Source organism: Stegastes partitus, unplaced genomic scaffold (genome assembly GCF_000690725.1).
Source record: "Stegastes partitus isolate 25-593 unplaced genomic scaffold, Stegastes_partitus-1.0.2 Scaffold662, whole genome shotgun sequence".
Taxonomy (NCBI): Eukaryota; Metazoa; Chordata; class Actinopteri; family Pomacentridae; genus Stegastes; species Stegastes partitus.
The window spans coordinates 148,180-162,656 of record NW_007578393.1 but is presented as its reverse complement, the minus strand read 5'-3'; the positions used below and the strand labels follow the sequence as shown (position 1 = coordinate 162,656).

The following is a 14,477-nucleotide window of genomic DNA, read 5'->3' as shown; positions in this document are numbered from 1 at the left end:
GTATAATTGCTAATATGTGTAAAACAAGGATATTTTGAGTGGATTTATATACAATACAACTGTGTAATTCTACAGTTACAAATTGTAATAGAAAAAAATTAGCATTTGTTAAAATACAGATTTTGGAGGAAGATGTTATTTAAAGTGGAGGCTATTTACATTTATTTATTTTTTTACAGTCAGCATGTGAATAAATACTTTTACTAGTTATTATCTGTAGTTTTTCAAAAAAGGTAAAGATGCAAAATAACAGCAATTTTACCATTATACCATCAAATTTGATTAAAATAATGATGTTCTTGTGGATTTAAATACAGTATTAACTGCATAATTCTATAGTCACACATGATCAAAGAACAAATGAGTATTTGTAAAAGCATTACACACTATTTACAGTTTTGACCATTCTTTCTTTTATGTTTAAGTCAATAGTTGTTTTCTGAGATTTCACAGAATTTGATCTGTATTATAACAAAACAAGGAAAATCTGTGAAACACCAGTAAACTGTTGGGTAAACACCAGTGGTTTTATGCAGCGTGTAGAGCAGTGCTCGGTGTCTCGCTGCTCTGCTTTCCCACACTTCCAGCGCTGCTGTCCACTGCCAAGGCCAACACTCCTGTGGGACTGAACCCATGTGGCCAGAAAGATGCTGCCGCTGCCAGGAGGGGAGGTTGTTTTAATCATGTGTTGTGTCAACATGGACTCTGAGATCGGTGCCAGCTGCCTGCAGACACACAGCAGATCGGTGGACTCCCCGTGTGATCGGACCACAGCTCCACTCTGCCAACTGTACAGAAGAAACAAGCCTGACACGGTGTCTCCCTGCCAGCTTCCTGCCATCACGGTAATGCAGACTGGCGTGCAGCGATAGCAGGTCTGCAGCGGCCGTGCACAGCTGTGAGGCCTGAGACTTTACTGCAACACTTCAAAACACCAGGCTGAATGTGACATCAAATCAAAGGCTGCAGCTGAAATCAGAAGCAAACAGCAACTGATGCATGAAAAAGAAAGAAATAGATAGACGGCCTTCTTACATATGAGAGCAAAACTTTGAGGCTCTTTTGATGTTAAATAGAATCTGTTCATGTGTCCATGTGGGGCTTTCATGCCACAGCTGAGCATCTCCACTTCAAACTGCTGTGTACTAATGACACGTTTTTAACTGTCATTTGTTGAATGATTTATGCTTACTTTACATATTTTCCCTATTTTGTTAAATTACAGATTGCATCTAGCAAATTTGTAATTATTATTTACATGTTAACTTAAAAAAAAAAGAAAGTAAAAACAGGCCAAAGTTGTAAATATCATTCACACCAAAACTCTTTATTTTTTACAAATTTTTTCTTTGACATCTTTCCACCATAAAATTTACACAATTTGTACTGTAAATATTCTTATTATACAGATACTTGCTGTTAATATTTAGCAAAATCACAGAAAACATGCATGAATTGACAAAATTATGTGAACAACTGAAAATTTTTAACTCTATTTTTTTCTGTTATTTTAGTATTTCCCCTGTTTTTACACATAACAACTTGTAAAATCAAAGAAAAAAGTATTATTTAATTAATTACACATTAAACCTATAAAAACAGGCCAAACTCTAAAAAAAAGTCATCAAAAATCTGTATTTAAAAAAGAAATATATTTTTTAACTCTATTAAAATCACCAAAAAAGTAATTTTAATTAAAAATTTATGCATATCAGTCGTTGAAAAAAAAGGGAAAATATAGTTTTTTACTGTTATTTTACAGATCTGTGCTGTTTTGTTCAGTTACAGATGACAACTATTGTAATCACAGACACACACAATAATTTCTGAATTAACTCTAAACATGGCAAAATTTCTTTTATGCTTGACTGTAAACTTAGAAAGTTTTACTGTAATAAAATCAGCCAAAAATATTATCATTTTATAGATGTTTTGCCATTATTAGAAAAGAAAAGAAATGCAATTACAATGCATTTTCTAGCCTTTAATTTAATTTTAATTATGAAAAATTACTGTATTTTTATAAGACAGTTATTTCTCATTATATTCCTTCTTTTTTAGCTGTTGGAATATTACAGTTTGTGTACAGTGTGTGAAGTATGTTGTGTTCAAACAAAGCTAAGAATTTAAAACAGAAAGCCTGAGTTCCAGATTAGCAGCATAGATTTAAAGGTTTGTATTTTTTAGGTGCATTGTGGGAAACGTAGGCTGCAGCATATCTGTCTGCACCTGCTGCTCTGCCACTGAGGAACCAATATGGAAGCAGGTCTCCCTAACGGGAAAGACCTCTGACCTGCAGACGGACGGGAGCCTCCACATCAGAATACTTGAAGCACAGCTGCTGCCGGCTGAGGAGGGGTCACACCCTGCTGTCTCCCTCCGCCTCCGGAAATAGACCCTGTAGCTAAAGAAGTTACATAAGTCCTGCTTTGTTGAGCGGTTGATTAATGAGCACAGAAGGTAAGAGAGTTGTAATTTCTATTTTGGAGCGTCTGTGTTGTTGGAGTTCTTGGAAGGCGGTGGATGTCCTCCGTCTTCCTCCGTCTTCCTGCAGGAGGGATATGTTCAGTCAGTCTTTCTCTCTGGTATCAGTTAATGTGGATTCTCTTTGGGTTTAGACTTAGAGGGTTTATTCAGATGAACTCAGTGACCTCTGCAGGAAATCAACACCTGCTTGTGTGATTTGATTTGAACCTTCCAAAGTGTTGTGGAGTGTTGCACAGTTGTTCTACTCTGTGTGCTGCAGGATGTGCATTAAATAAACAGGATGAGGAGGCGCAAGAGGGAGAGAAAGCAAAAGAATCACAGAGAATAGAAGCTAAACATCAACCCTCGGAAAGAAAAGAAAAGAAAAAAGAAAAAATCATCCAAATCACAGAATTAATCAGCCTGAAACTGTAAAAAAAAACAAAAAAAAAACAGTAAAATTGTACTATTTTAGCAAAATGACTTTATTCTACACGTGTCACTAGAAAATCTGCAAACCTATCTACCCAAATGAGTTTATGTAAAAAACAAAAAATTCTGCACCTTGCTGCACAACTGACAGCCATACCTGACAGTTCATGACGAGGTGAACCCTCTGAACCCCAAAACCTTTTAAAAACGTATGAAAGTAAAACCATTTAAAAGAACTGGAAACTGCTAACACAGAGTCAGTTGTTGGATTTTCAACTTTCTCACGGTTTTTGAACAACTCACCTGATGAAATATTAAATCGAAGCTTGTGTCTGATTGAAAATTCTCCAAAAATAAACCATTTACCCTGATGGGATTCTGTAAAAAAACTAAAAATTGTCCTTTTCACTGCACAACCCAAAAGTCATGACTGACTCAGCTGCAACTTACAGTCATGTGTCAAAAAAAATCAAGGACTTTGGGACTGAACTGCAGGCTGTGTTTCCACAGAGCAGAGAGGAGACAAATCACACATATTAATAGTACGATATCTTTAACATGTAGAGCCATGTTCACGCCTCAGCGCTGGGAACCCTTGTGGGCATTTAAAAAGGTGTTGTTCATGTTGATTTCAGGTAGGTTTTTAATTATGCAAAATATATTATCTTTTTTTTTTTTTTTAATGACTTACGGCATTCTGGTTGCCATGGTGATGTGCAGTGGCCTCTTCAGGAGGCAATGAAGTGAACGTTTTGAGAGTCTTGTCTATACCAGACGTTCATTCTGCAAAACTTGCGGCCGAGAGACTTTGCTGAGCGTCAGGACAGTGAACGGCGCTGCAGCAATAGGTTGTGATTTGGACATACTGGGCCAACGCGGAGTCTGATCGGAGACTACGCCGGCAGTTACCCGAGAGAGAGGGAAGCGCAGTGCGAACGCAAACAAAAGGAGGGAGAAGAGAACCAGGATCCATGCTAGACTAAAGGCTAACCCCTCCAGACCAGCAGGACTATCCTCCTACTCTCCAGTGTCCGCTCCCTCCACAACAAGCTGGATGAGCTACGTTTGCTGGGAGAAACCTGTGGAGAGTGGAGAGACTGCTGTGTGTCTGCTTTTAAAGAAACATGGCTCCATGACAACATCCCAGACGGACATACAGCTGGAGGGGACGACATCGTTCCAGGCGGACAGACAGACAGCTAGCTCTGGGCAGCATCTGCAGCTTCACCATCGTCACACCATCGTGTGTGTCTTTGTGTCCATGAAGACCTACCAGGACCTGAAGAGGTTCACCATGTTCAACGAATTGCAGCGCCCATGGACACAGCAGCCCCTTCATGAGACAGCTGCAGTGAACGTTTAGTGTCTTATCCCAGACGTTCATTCCGTAAATGTTCTAATTAAATAATCCCGAAGAAACGCTCTCTCATCTTGCCTGTACTACTGTGTATGTACAGCAACATGACAATGAACCTGGTTTGATTTGATTCTAACTATGTTATGCTACACAGAGGACATTTCTGAGTCCTCTCTCCTTCTAGTCATGGTGGTGCTGTTTCCATAGGGGGTACAGGACTTTATGTTGCTGTGAAAAATGAGTCCACAGCGAGAAAAAGTAACAGAAAACACCCACAAACAGCTTGGAGTTCAGAGGCTTCAATTCACTTTCACAGAGACACAGGAAATAAAGAGAGGAGGGACATGTTACTAAAAGAACAACATTTATACTTTAATATTATCTCTGGCAGGCATTAGTTGTATTAAATACACATTTTGCGTTCCAGTTTTCTCAGAGCGGATTAAGTTCACATTTGATCAACTTTATTCCAGTCGTGTCAAATCTTAATCTGACTGTCCAGTCCATACCGAGGCAAATAAAATTTGAAACAATTATTATTTACATATGATACAAAAATATATTTCACCAAAAAAACAAAACAGGAGTGATAAATTTACAATAAGAAGCTCTATAAAATTACAAATATATTTCTATTATAAAAAGCCTTTTTCTTTTAAATACTCTTGCAGCTCCAGGTTCAGATGAGGGAGTGAGCTGGTCTGGGATGATGAATGTTCCAGTGATATTCCACCACCTTGCAGCGTTTTCATGGAGTCCATTACCTCATGAGTGTTTCCATCCTACGAAAAAAGCTAATTTTGACCCTTCCTGCGGCCCGTACAGCCCAGGAGCCGTGTGGTCTGGAGTGAGCAGAGCTCTGATGCCGCCGTGGAGCTACTTTGGCAGTTGCTTCTGCCATCCAGCTGCATCCTGTTGGTGAGGGGGTGGTTCAGAGTTTGGGGGGCATGTTAGCTGCTCGGGGGGCTTCCAGACATCCCTTCCTCCCTCATGGCTTCGCTCCAAGATGTCTGCCAGCTTCTGTGTCACATGCCTGAGGACAGACAGACGGACAGACATGATCAGAACTGACTCGATTCTCAGGTTTTACTCGTAAACACCAGCAAACGAACTTTTCAGGAGGAGCTGAGGGCTCCACAGACGGACGTTCAGAGGCCAGGAACAGAGCTCAGAGCAGCACGGTGAAGGTGGAATGAAGGTTCTAACTCCCACTTCTGTCTCATTCCATTCCTGACATTTACAGTTGGAATTTCAGCCCAGCGAGCATTCCTGCTGCTCTGATGCAAGTTCCAACACTCACAGGCCCCGAGTGAGCAAAAGAAGCAGCAACACAAATCAGACGTGTTATTAACCGTGATGCTCTGTGAGCTGCTTAACAGATCTTAGATCAGGTGACATTCTACTGATGTGGCCCCTAAATGCCTTCATGTGCTTTATGAGCTTTAAAGAACAGCACTTTTTATCCTAAACTAAGACAGAAACATCAGGAGGTACAGATATTTTATTTTTTATTTATTTGTTTTATTTTTTGTTTGTACTGTAGTTCTATGAACAATTTTCTGTTATTTTACAGCTTTCTTAAATTAGAGATAAAATCTAGTAAAAGCACAGGAAAAAAGCATTAATTTACCTGTTGACTGTTAAAAAACGGACAAAACAAAATAACATTTTCTTTTTACAAAAACCAATAACTACATCTTTTACCATGTTTATTGTTATTTTAAATATATTTTAGAGATGTATGTAGTTAAAAATAATAATAAATATTAAATAAATTTGCCATTATTTGCAAGAAAAATTATGAATATTATGGAAAAAGGTAAATATTTATTTCAACTGTGATTTTACAGATTTTTCCTGTTTTGTTCAACTGTAGATAATATCTAGTAAAAAAAAAAAAAAGTATTATAAATATTAACTGTGAACAATGTCAATAATGTCCACATTAAAACTTTTTCTATGGAAGGTTTTTTTTGTTTTTCCACAATTTTCGACCAGAAAATTAAACTCATGTTACATTTAAATTGTCAAGAAATATTGTTATTTAACAGATATTTGCTGTAATTTTACAGGAAAAATATATGTATCAAGTATTGAGAAAGGGTAATACATTTTCTCAACTATTTATTCTCCAGCTTTTCCCTGTTTTGTATGATTAGAGATGATAATAAAAAGGACTCAATGTCCTTGTTGACTGTAAAAATAAGAGAACTGGACAAAATTATGCAAAATGTCTGTCAAAGATCAGTATTTTGTACAAATAGTCATTTGTTTTTTACAGTTTTACTGTATTTACATTCACTAAAATGTCATTTTGTTGACACTTATTTGCCCATACTTTCATGTTTTTTACAGCTTTTAAATGTTACAGTGTTCCAGTATTTTTTTATCAATTTGTTAACAGATTTTTTTTTCATTTTTACAGTGCACCTACATACACATGACAAAAGGGATGAGGACAGAAATGGATGGGATGAAACAGGAAACCGGTGCTGTGAGGTGCGTGCAGACTGCATGGTGTTTGTAGCAGCACTTTCGTGAAAGCTGAGTGACGGCTGAAAAGCGATACGCTGCCTTTCTCCTGGGCGTAGCCCCGGAGGCCTCCAGGTCCTCGTGACATGCCTCGGCCACTCGGTAAGCCTGACACATCACTGTTTCTCAGAAACCTGAGGGGAGGAACTGCTGCGTCGCTTTATGAGCGGTCGTTAGCGTAGCTGACAGAGCGAACAAACGCTCCTGTTAATCCCGAGTGGCGGGTGGCGCCAGCAGGAAGCTAATTCATCACACATCAGTGACAGCCAGGTTGCTTTAGCACTTACTCTCTAATGTCTTGTCAAGGTCGGCGATGAAGTCTTCCAGTTCTTTGGTGTCGCCCAGTTTGGCTGCAGGGGAGACAAAGAAAGCTCTATCGTGAGCATCTTCAAGCACATGTTACGACACAGCAAATAGAACGGATGTTGTGTCTTTAACTACATGACTTATAGGTTTGACTGAGTCCATATTAAAGACACCAGAACATATCAACAGGTCAGACCTACAGACTGTTCATCACTGTGATGTCACCCATCTGTTCTTGACTACAGGGTTGAGCACAGTGGGTGAATGGAACACAGGATATCTGGTGACTTTAGATTGTCAATCATGTACAAATCAAAGCACATCTCATGTCTGGCAGAGACTCCCTCAGTCACAGCTGTGTTAAGGATGAACTAGGAAGCTGTGGATGATGGAGAGTCTTGTCGTACAGTCTCTCTTTAGAACAAGCTTTTAAACAGAAGTTGAGCACAGTGGGTTGACATAGCACAGGATCTCTGGAGATTTTACAACTGTCCACTGTGTTTGGGCTTCACGTACAAATCAAAGCACCTCCACAGTCTGACAGTGACTACATCAGTTCCAGCTGTGTGAAGGATGAACCAGAAAGCTGGATGATGGAGAATCTCCTCGTACTGACTCAAAACTCACAAATGTTGGTTCTGCCAAATGACAAAATCTACACCAAATGTACCCTTGTGGACACAGAAAGCATGAACTGACATTTAGACTGATGTTCATTTCAGACCTGCGAGCTACGTTGATCTTCTACATCCAGTCTGTGCTCTAACCTGAGGCTTTGCTGTTGTTCTCACCATGTGAAGCGATACTGTGTGCTTGACTCACGTTTGGGTGACATAAGAGGAGGTGAGGAGGTGGTGGGGGAGAGCACGGTGGGGGAGTTCAGTCTCTCGTCGCTGAAGCTGAAGCTGTTTCTGTTGAGCGACTCGGCACCTGTCAGACCCAAAGACAAAACACAGACCAGCTGGATTGAGTTCACTTTTCGGTGTTTCTGTGTCAGTGGAGCAGCGTCGGTCTCTGATCACCGCCTCTAATGACAACCTTCCTCTTTGGACCGTTGCACACATGAAGCGCATACGTGTGCAGGTGTTTTCACACACAAACAAGTGTTCAGGTCTCTGGTGTATTTCCAGCAGCAAAAGTTCTGCTTCGCTGGATGACTTGAGAGCATGTCACCATAACTCAGGGACTACATCTCAGTTGTGGCAGTCAGTGACAGCTATAACGTCTCTGAAATCAGCCAACTCTTGCCCTGCTCTTAAGCAAGATTTATCTTCCACAGGTTTGGAGACAAATAGCAGAGTTCGCTCTTGCTTGGGATGCTGCTTCTGTCTCCTCTGTACCACCCAAATCTGCACACAGAGCGCCACATAAATGATATAATGGCCACCTTGGTTCTGCCAGACCGTATTTCAAGCCACCACAACATATTTTCACCGTATGTTATTGTGTCTGGTAAGAAAAGAAGAGAGCAGAGAGATTCTTGTACTACAGGATAAGGTCTGCTAGTCTTTATCAGCTCTCATAGAAGAATCTGTGTGACTATAAAAGCAAGGGTGTGATCACACTGTAAAAAAAAATAAAAAATCTGGTAAAATTCTTCTTTCAAAATTTCACGTAGCTTTTTTTTTTTTTTGCTAAAACTGTGTAGTTTTATGGTCAAATCCTGTAAAAGAAGGAATTATCATTTCTAAAATACAGATTCTGACTGTTTTGACCTGTTTTCTTGACAGTTCCACAGTTACAGTTCTGCACTGTGATGGTAAATATACAGTATAAAAACTGCAAAATAAAAAAAAAATCTGAAAATAACTGGAAATGTGTTGTCAGCTCATTACATGCACTTTGTACTGTAGTAAAATTAATTTATGGTTCATCTAATGTAAATAAAGAAAATATTTTCATCAATATAACACTTATGTTATCTACACTTCTGGTCTGATTTGTATTTATTTTTGTTGGACTACCATGTAAATTAATATTATTTTTTAAGGTTAATGTGTCATTGAATACTTTTCTTGTTGGGATTTTACTAAGTAATATCTGAAACTTAACCAAATAGCAAACAGCTATATAATAACAATATTTGTTGCTGATTTACCACACAAATGGTGTCACTTTTATGGCTGAACAAAAACAAATTACTATTTATAAAAATACTGATTTTGCATGTGGATGTTATTTACAGCTTTTTTAAAAAATGTTAACAATATAAATAATTCTTCTTATCTGGGATTTTACTTGTGATCATCTGTAAATTCACCAGAAATGGTGAAAAAAGTAAAATAACAGTAATTTGTTTAAAAAAAAAACAAAAAAAAACTGTTAATTTATTTATTTTTTTACAGTGTAGGCTGCATTTAAAGCTGCCTATCTCTCTGCAGAACTTCAGTCCAGTGTAACAGTGTGTCAGATGTGGAACACCTACTTATCCTCCTCTCTGACCTGCAGCTCTCAGGCCAGAAAACACAGCAGGAGGCAGGAGACGCCTCTCAACAGGAGCAGCAGCATCAGAGTTTGACTTGAACATGAAACTCTCATTTCTCAGCTTCGTTTCCTTTCTATCCTCCCTCCCTCCTTCACCACCACTGCAGGGTGCAGCTCCAAGACTCTGTTTTAGTCATTTATCTGCTCCCTAAGTGGTCCGTCCATCCATCAGGCTGCGGGACAATAGATCCCCGGTCACTGCCATGGAGAGCAGCAGCGCTAAGGCAGGAATCTGATCCCGTGAGCACATCAACAGCCCATTAGTGCACGTTTGAACACCTTCCCTGTGTTTGTGTTGCTGATGTTGTGTAATAGCTCGACTGGTAAACACTGTGGGCTTTCACCAAACCACTAAAACCCCAGTTATCATGCAATTATCTAACTGCAATGAGAGAGAGAGAGAATAAAAAAATGCATGAAATTAGGTTATTATCATATGCATATCAAAAGCTTGATCACCTCACTGGAGTTGAAACATTAACAATGCAATAATAAACTTTCTCTTTATTTCTAAAAAAATAAATAAAATGACATTAAACCCCGTATCTGTGAATAACTATAAAATATTAATTAAAAGAAAAAGTTAAAATACATTTATCTTATTAAAATTAATTTATTGGAATTTCGCAGGTATTTCCTACTGTTAAAATAAATTTTATTCCTGTAAATTTATTTCGAAAATTTGACACAGTTTGACCATAAACAGAAAAATAAGTATTTGTTCTGTAATTGTACATTAATTTGTTTTTCATTGGCTTAAAGCATCAATAGTCTGTCAAAACACAGATATGTAATTATATATTAAAAGTAATTTACTTGTTTTCACACATGTAAATATCTTAATTAAACATTAAAAAGTAAAAAATAATACACATTATCATATGTGACATTAATGCAAAAGTGCCAGAAAAAATATGTTCAAGTAAATGGTGGAATACTGTAAAATTTTAAAAGTGTTTTTAAAAAAAGTTAAAAATAAGCTGGCACCTTTGATTATTTGAGTGACAATCTATGAATTTAACAAAATATTGAAAATCTATCAAACGACTGTTTATTTCACAATTTTTTAATTCTTATGATGAATATTTTCCGTTTTTCAAATATTATCTAATATCTGAGAAATAATGATATCATTGGTTGATTTGAATGCAGCAAAATGGTGTAAATGTACAGTTCAATATTGGAAAAAGGTGAAATTATCATCTGTTAAAAGACAGATTCTTTACTACATGGACATGATTTACAGTTTTGGCCATGTTTTGTTTTGATGTTTTTCAGTTAACATTTAAATTAATACTTTTTTTCTGTTATTTTAATATGTATTATCCATAATTTAACAAAAGAGGGAATTTTTTTTAAATAATTTAAAATTGCTTAAAAATATTACAGTTAAAAATGTTTACAATGTTTTCAGTTAATTTTTTTGACAACCAGCTGCCAGAATATTAATTTTTTTTATTTTTTTTCTAACAGTTTTTTGCTTTCTGGAGTATCATGTGACGCATGTGATAGTCCGGACATCCTCTCTCTGGTCCTAAACGCTTCCACAGACTAACTTTCCAGAAACCCAGAGACCATGAAGCTCCTTTCACGCCTCCTGCTCAAGCCTCAGCCCACTCACATGTGTTTGGGAAACTATCTTTGCACATGGGGACCTGGAGCATATTTTTCTCTGTGTGTCAGCATGTGAGGCTTTCCCATTTGGGTTACAGCCTGCCTGGGGCCACTCTGCAGCTGGGGAGGCAGCTTTTAACAGGCTGTATGGTAGAGTAATATAGTAATGTATGACAGTAAAACTTTTAAAGACGCAGCCACAATACAGGGGCAGGTGTGCCAAGATATGCAGCCCAATCTGATGTAAACATCTTGTGATGCGAGTTGAGTTTTTCCTTTTCTCTCTTTATCACTTCCTCTGTTTGGACTTGCACATATATGCAACAGCTTACCACCTTCTGTGTCGTACATTATCAGATATTGCAGTGCAGCGAAGGAGGAGCAACATCTATGAAGCAGATTTTGTTGTAGCAGCACAAACAAAACACTGACAAATTATCTACATATGTCCATGTGCAATATCCAAATCACAGAAGCTGCAATTTTTTTGATAAAATGTGCCAAAAATACCTTTGTAGAGGAAGCATTGAGCTGCTACACTAAATTTGGGCTCACCAAGAAACATTAATGCAACACTTTACATTAGTCTTCTTGAGTTAAGACAACTTCTAGTGAAATTATGTTCAACCAACGAACCTTATTAAGTTGGTGGAATGAGTGTTTCCTCTCCAGTCAAAGGTGTTTTTAATTACACAGTGATGAGTAGCATAAACAAAGGTGTAAGAATTAAATTGTCCCAACTAGGATCAAGTGTAACATGTCCTAATTACCATAATTATGACATGTTTAAGTTGGGAAATTAAAATAAATGAATAAAAACATCACTCCAGTGTAAAGTAGGGCCGGGGAATGAATTTCAAACTGTAGTTATCAAGCCAATTTTATTAAGTTACCTCAACTTGAATTCAGTTTCAGATAAGTTGAGTTGAAATTACACTTAATATTAGGTTGATGCCACATCACTGTATCAACGCAGCTCATCAGAATCAATGTTTTATGAGTAAAATGTTCTATAAATCAGGCTTTGAGTGAACAAATCTCTCTTGAATCAAGTTTGTCCCAACTGCATTAAGAAGTCTTATTAAAGCCACTGATTTAAGTTAGATCTACTTAAATTATTAAAATGTTGTTATCGCGCCAATTTGATAAAGTTACATCAACTTGAATTTGGTTTTAAAACAACGGATGCAGAAATTTGAGTTGAAATTAGACACAATATTAAGTTGATGCAACATTATCCTGTCCTCACATAAATGTTGGTCTAAAGCAGAAAATTAGATTTTTTTAAAATGTATTTTTTAAACTTTGCAAATAACATTTAGTGTCACGCAAAATGTACAAAGTGCCCCAAGATATAAAACATATTCTCCAGACATAAGGTTTGAAACATACAGACTCATTTTCTTTGCATATCTTTAGCTTTAAACAGTCAAATACAGACATCAAACCCATTTTTTTTTTGTGTCTTCACAGTGCCTGATCTCCAATCTGGAGCCTTAGGAGTCACTATTTTGTCACTCTGTCACTTTGTCTGTTCTAAGATGACCAAATTCATCTAATTTTAAACTAAACTGCACACCGGAGTCCAATTCTATTGAAAAGTGCTTTTTCTGTCATTAAATGACCCAAGAAGCGACTTTAAATGTCAGGTTCGGAGACTAGAATCAAACCAGGGGAGCAGATATCTCATCCAGACTCACTCTCTGAGTCGCTGATGCCGCTGTCGCTCACGCTGGCGCTGCTCCTCCTCTTCACCGTCTTCAGGTGCTCGTCGTACCTGAAGTGTCGCTTCTCCACCGGCGACGTGAAGTCCTCGATCACTGCGTCGAACTCGCACAGCACGTCGTTCAGGTCTTCCTCGTTGATGAACTTTGCTGCAAGAAAAAGCACAAAAATATGAACATTTACGCGCGTAATTGAGGTTTTACGCAAAGAATTTACGCAGGAACCATGATATAGAAAAGCAAATGATGATAATACAGCCTGATATTATGGCAGAATATTTACAATTTGACTATTTAAATAGCTGTTAGAATGATATTGTAGTATTTCTGCGATTTCTCTCATTGCAAATTTAAATTCTAAAAGTAATAAAAACAGGATGGAAAAGGAAATGATCGTACTTACCTTGAGGTTTCAGTTTTGGAGACTTCATGTTTTTACCACTGAAGCTACAGATTATCCAGTTCTGTCCACAAAAATGTGCGTTTTGTATATTTGTGTGGATATTAGAGTCCCTCAGTGTAAAGTTCCAGTGTGTCCCACCGTGCAGCTCTGCGCTTCGTGAACTGACGCTGCAGGCCGAGCAGCGCCGCCTTTTAACGGGAACTGCGCAAAAAGGGGCGGTGCGCACTGTAGAGGGAGTGTGTGTAATGTGTGTTTCAGTGTGTGTGTGTGTGTGTGTTTCAGTGTGTGTTTCAGCCAATAAAAAAGGCTCCGGATGGGGTTCCAGTGCGCTGACGTCTCCCTCATAAACAGTGTGTTTGTAAACAGCTTGTGTGATCTCCAGATATTAATAATGTGAGCATATTTTTATCACCGGGCAGATCCTGACAGAAGGAGGCCAAAGTGTGATTAACAGGAACACACACCGAGCTGCAGCATCACTCACTGCACTAAGTGATAAAGGTCATGACATTTAAACTAAAGAAAAGGCAACTCTGACCTCATAAGCTTTGATTAACAAACATATTTCAAAGCATCTTGAACACCTCACCAACAGATATCACCATGAAATTTCCCAGCTGATTATTTATAACAGAGAACTATTTTTTAGAATTGTAAATTTTCTAATTGTTCATGTTTAATGAAGCAAATGAGGTGTTATGTGTCCAAAAACACACAGGAAAGCCATGTGCAATATTTAAACTTTGCTTTTCTGCCCAATATATTGTAATTATGTAATGACTGGTAGCATAAACACAGGTCCTAAAGTTGAACACTTCTTATAATTAAACAATTTCAACGAGTATTTCCACGTTATGAAAATTAATTTAAAGTGTTGTATACTAAATTACCATCATTCTGAGTCCTTAAGTTGGCAAATTAAAACAAATTAAGTTACTCCAATGTTTGGTAGGATTCAATTTTAAATCAGCTAATGCTAAAAGTTGAATTAAAACTAACAATATTGCTACATCGTCATGTCAACACAAGTCATCAAACTGATTCGCTGTGTTTTCATAGATAGAATTTGTCGATAAATCAGGCTGTGAGCGAACAAATTGCTGTCACAACAATAAAAAAGACTCTGATTTAAGTTAAATTAACTTGAATTATTTCACTC

The 14,477-nt window shown here is 37.7% G+C and overlaps 1 protein-coding gene across 3 annotated transcripts in view; it reads right to left on the bottom strand.

The window, feature by feature from the left end:
* rgcc (regulator of cell cycle) overlaps positions 1-13,484 on the bottom strand; it is a 14,639-nt gene extending 1,155 nt beyond the window's left edge. The window contains exons 1-5 of one of the 3 annotated variants that reach the window (XR_520500.1): positions 13,319-13,484; positions 12,892-13,065; positions 7,916-8,023; positions 7,075-7,137; positions 4,992-5,288 (exon numbers count right to left, since the gene is read on the bottom strand). Coding sequence is in view for 2 of the 3 variants with exons in the window: in XM_008290253.1 (XP_008288475.1) it covers positions 7,064-7,137; positions 7,916-8,023; positions 12,892-13,065; positions 13,319-13,346 (384 nt within the window). In the remaining variant the exon portion in view is untranslated. Of the gene's footprint in view, positions 1-4,602; positions 5,289-7,063; positions 7,138-7,915; positions 8,024-12,891; positions 13,066-13,318 lie in introns of those variants that run through there. The other 2 variants (XM_008290254.1, XM_008290253.1) reach the window with 2 other exon arrangements.
* Between the last annotated feature and the right edge of the window lie 993 nt (positions 13,485-14,477).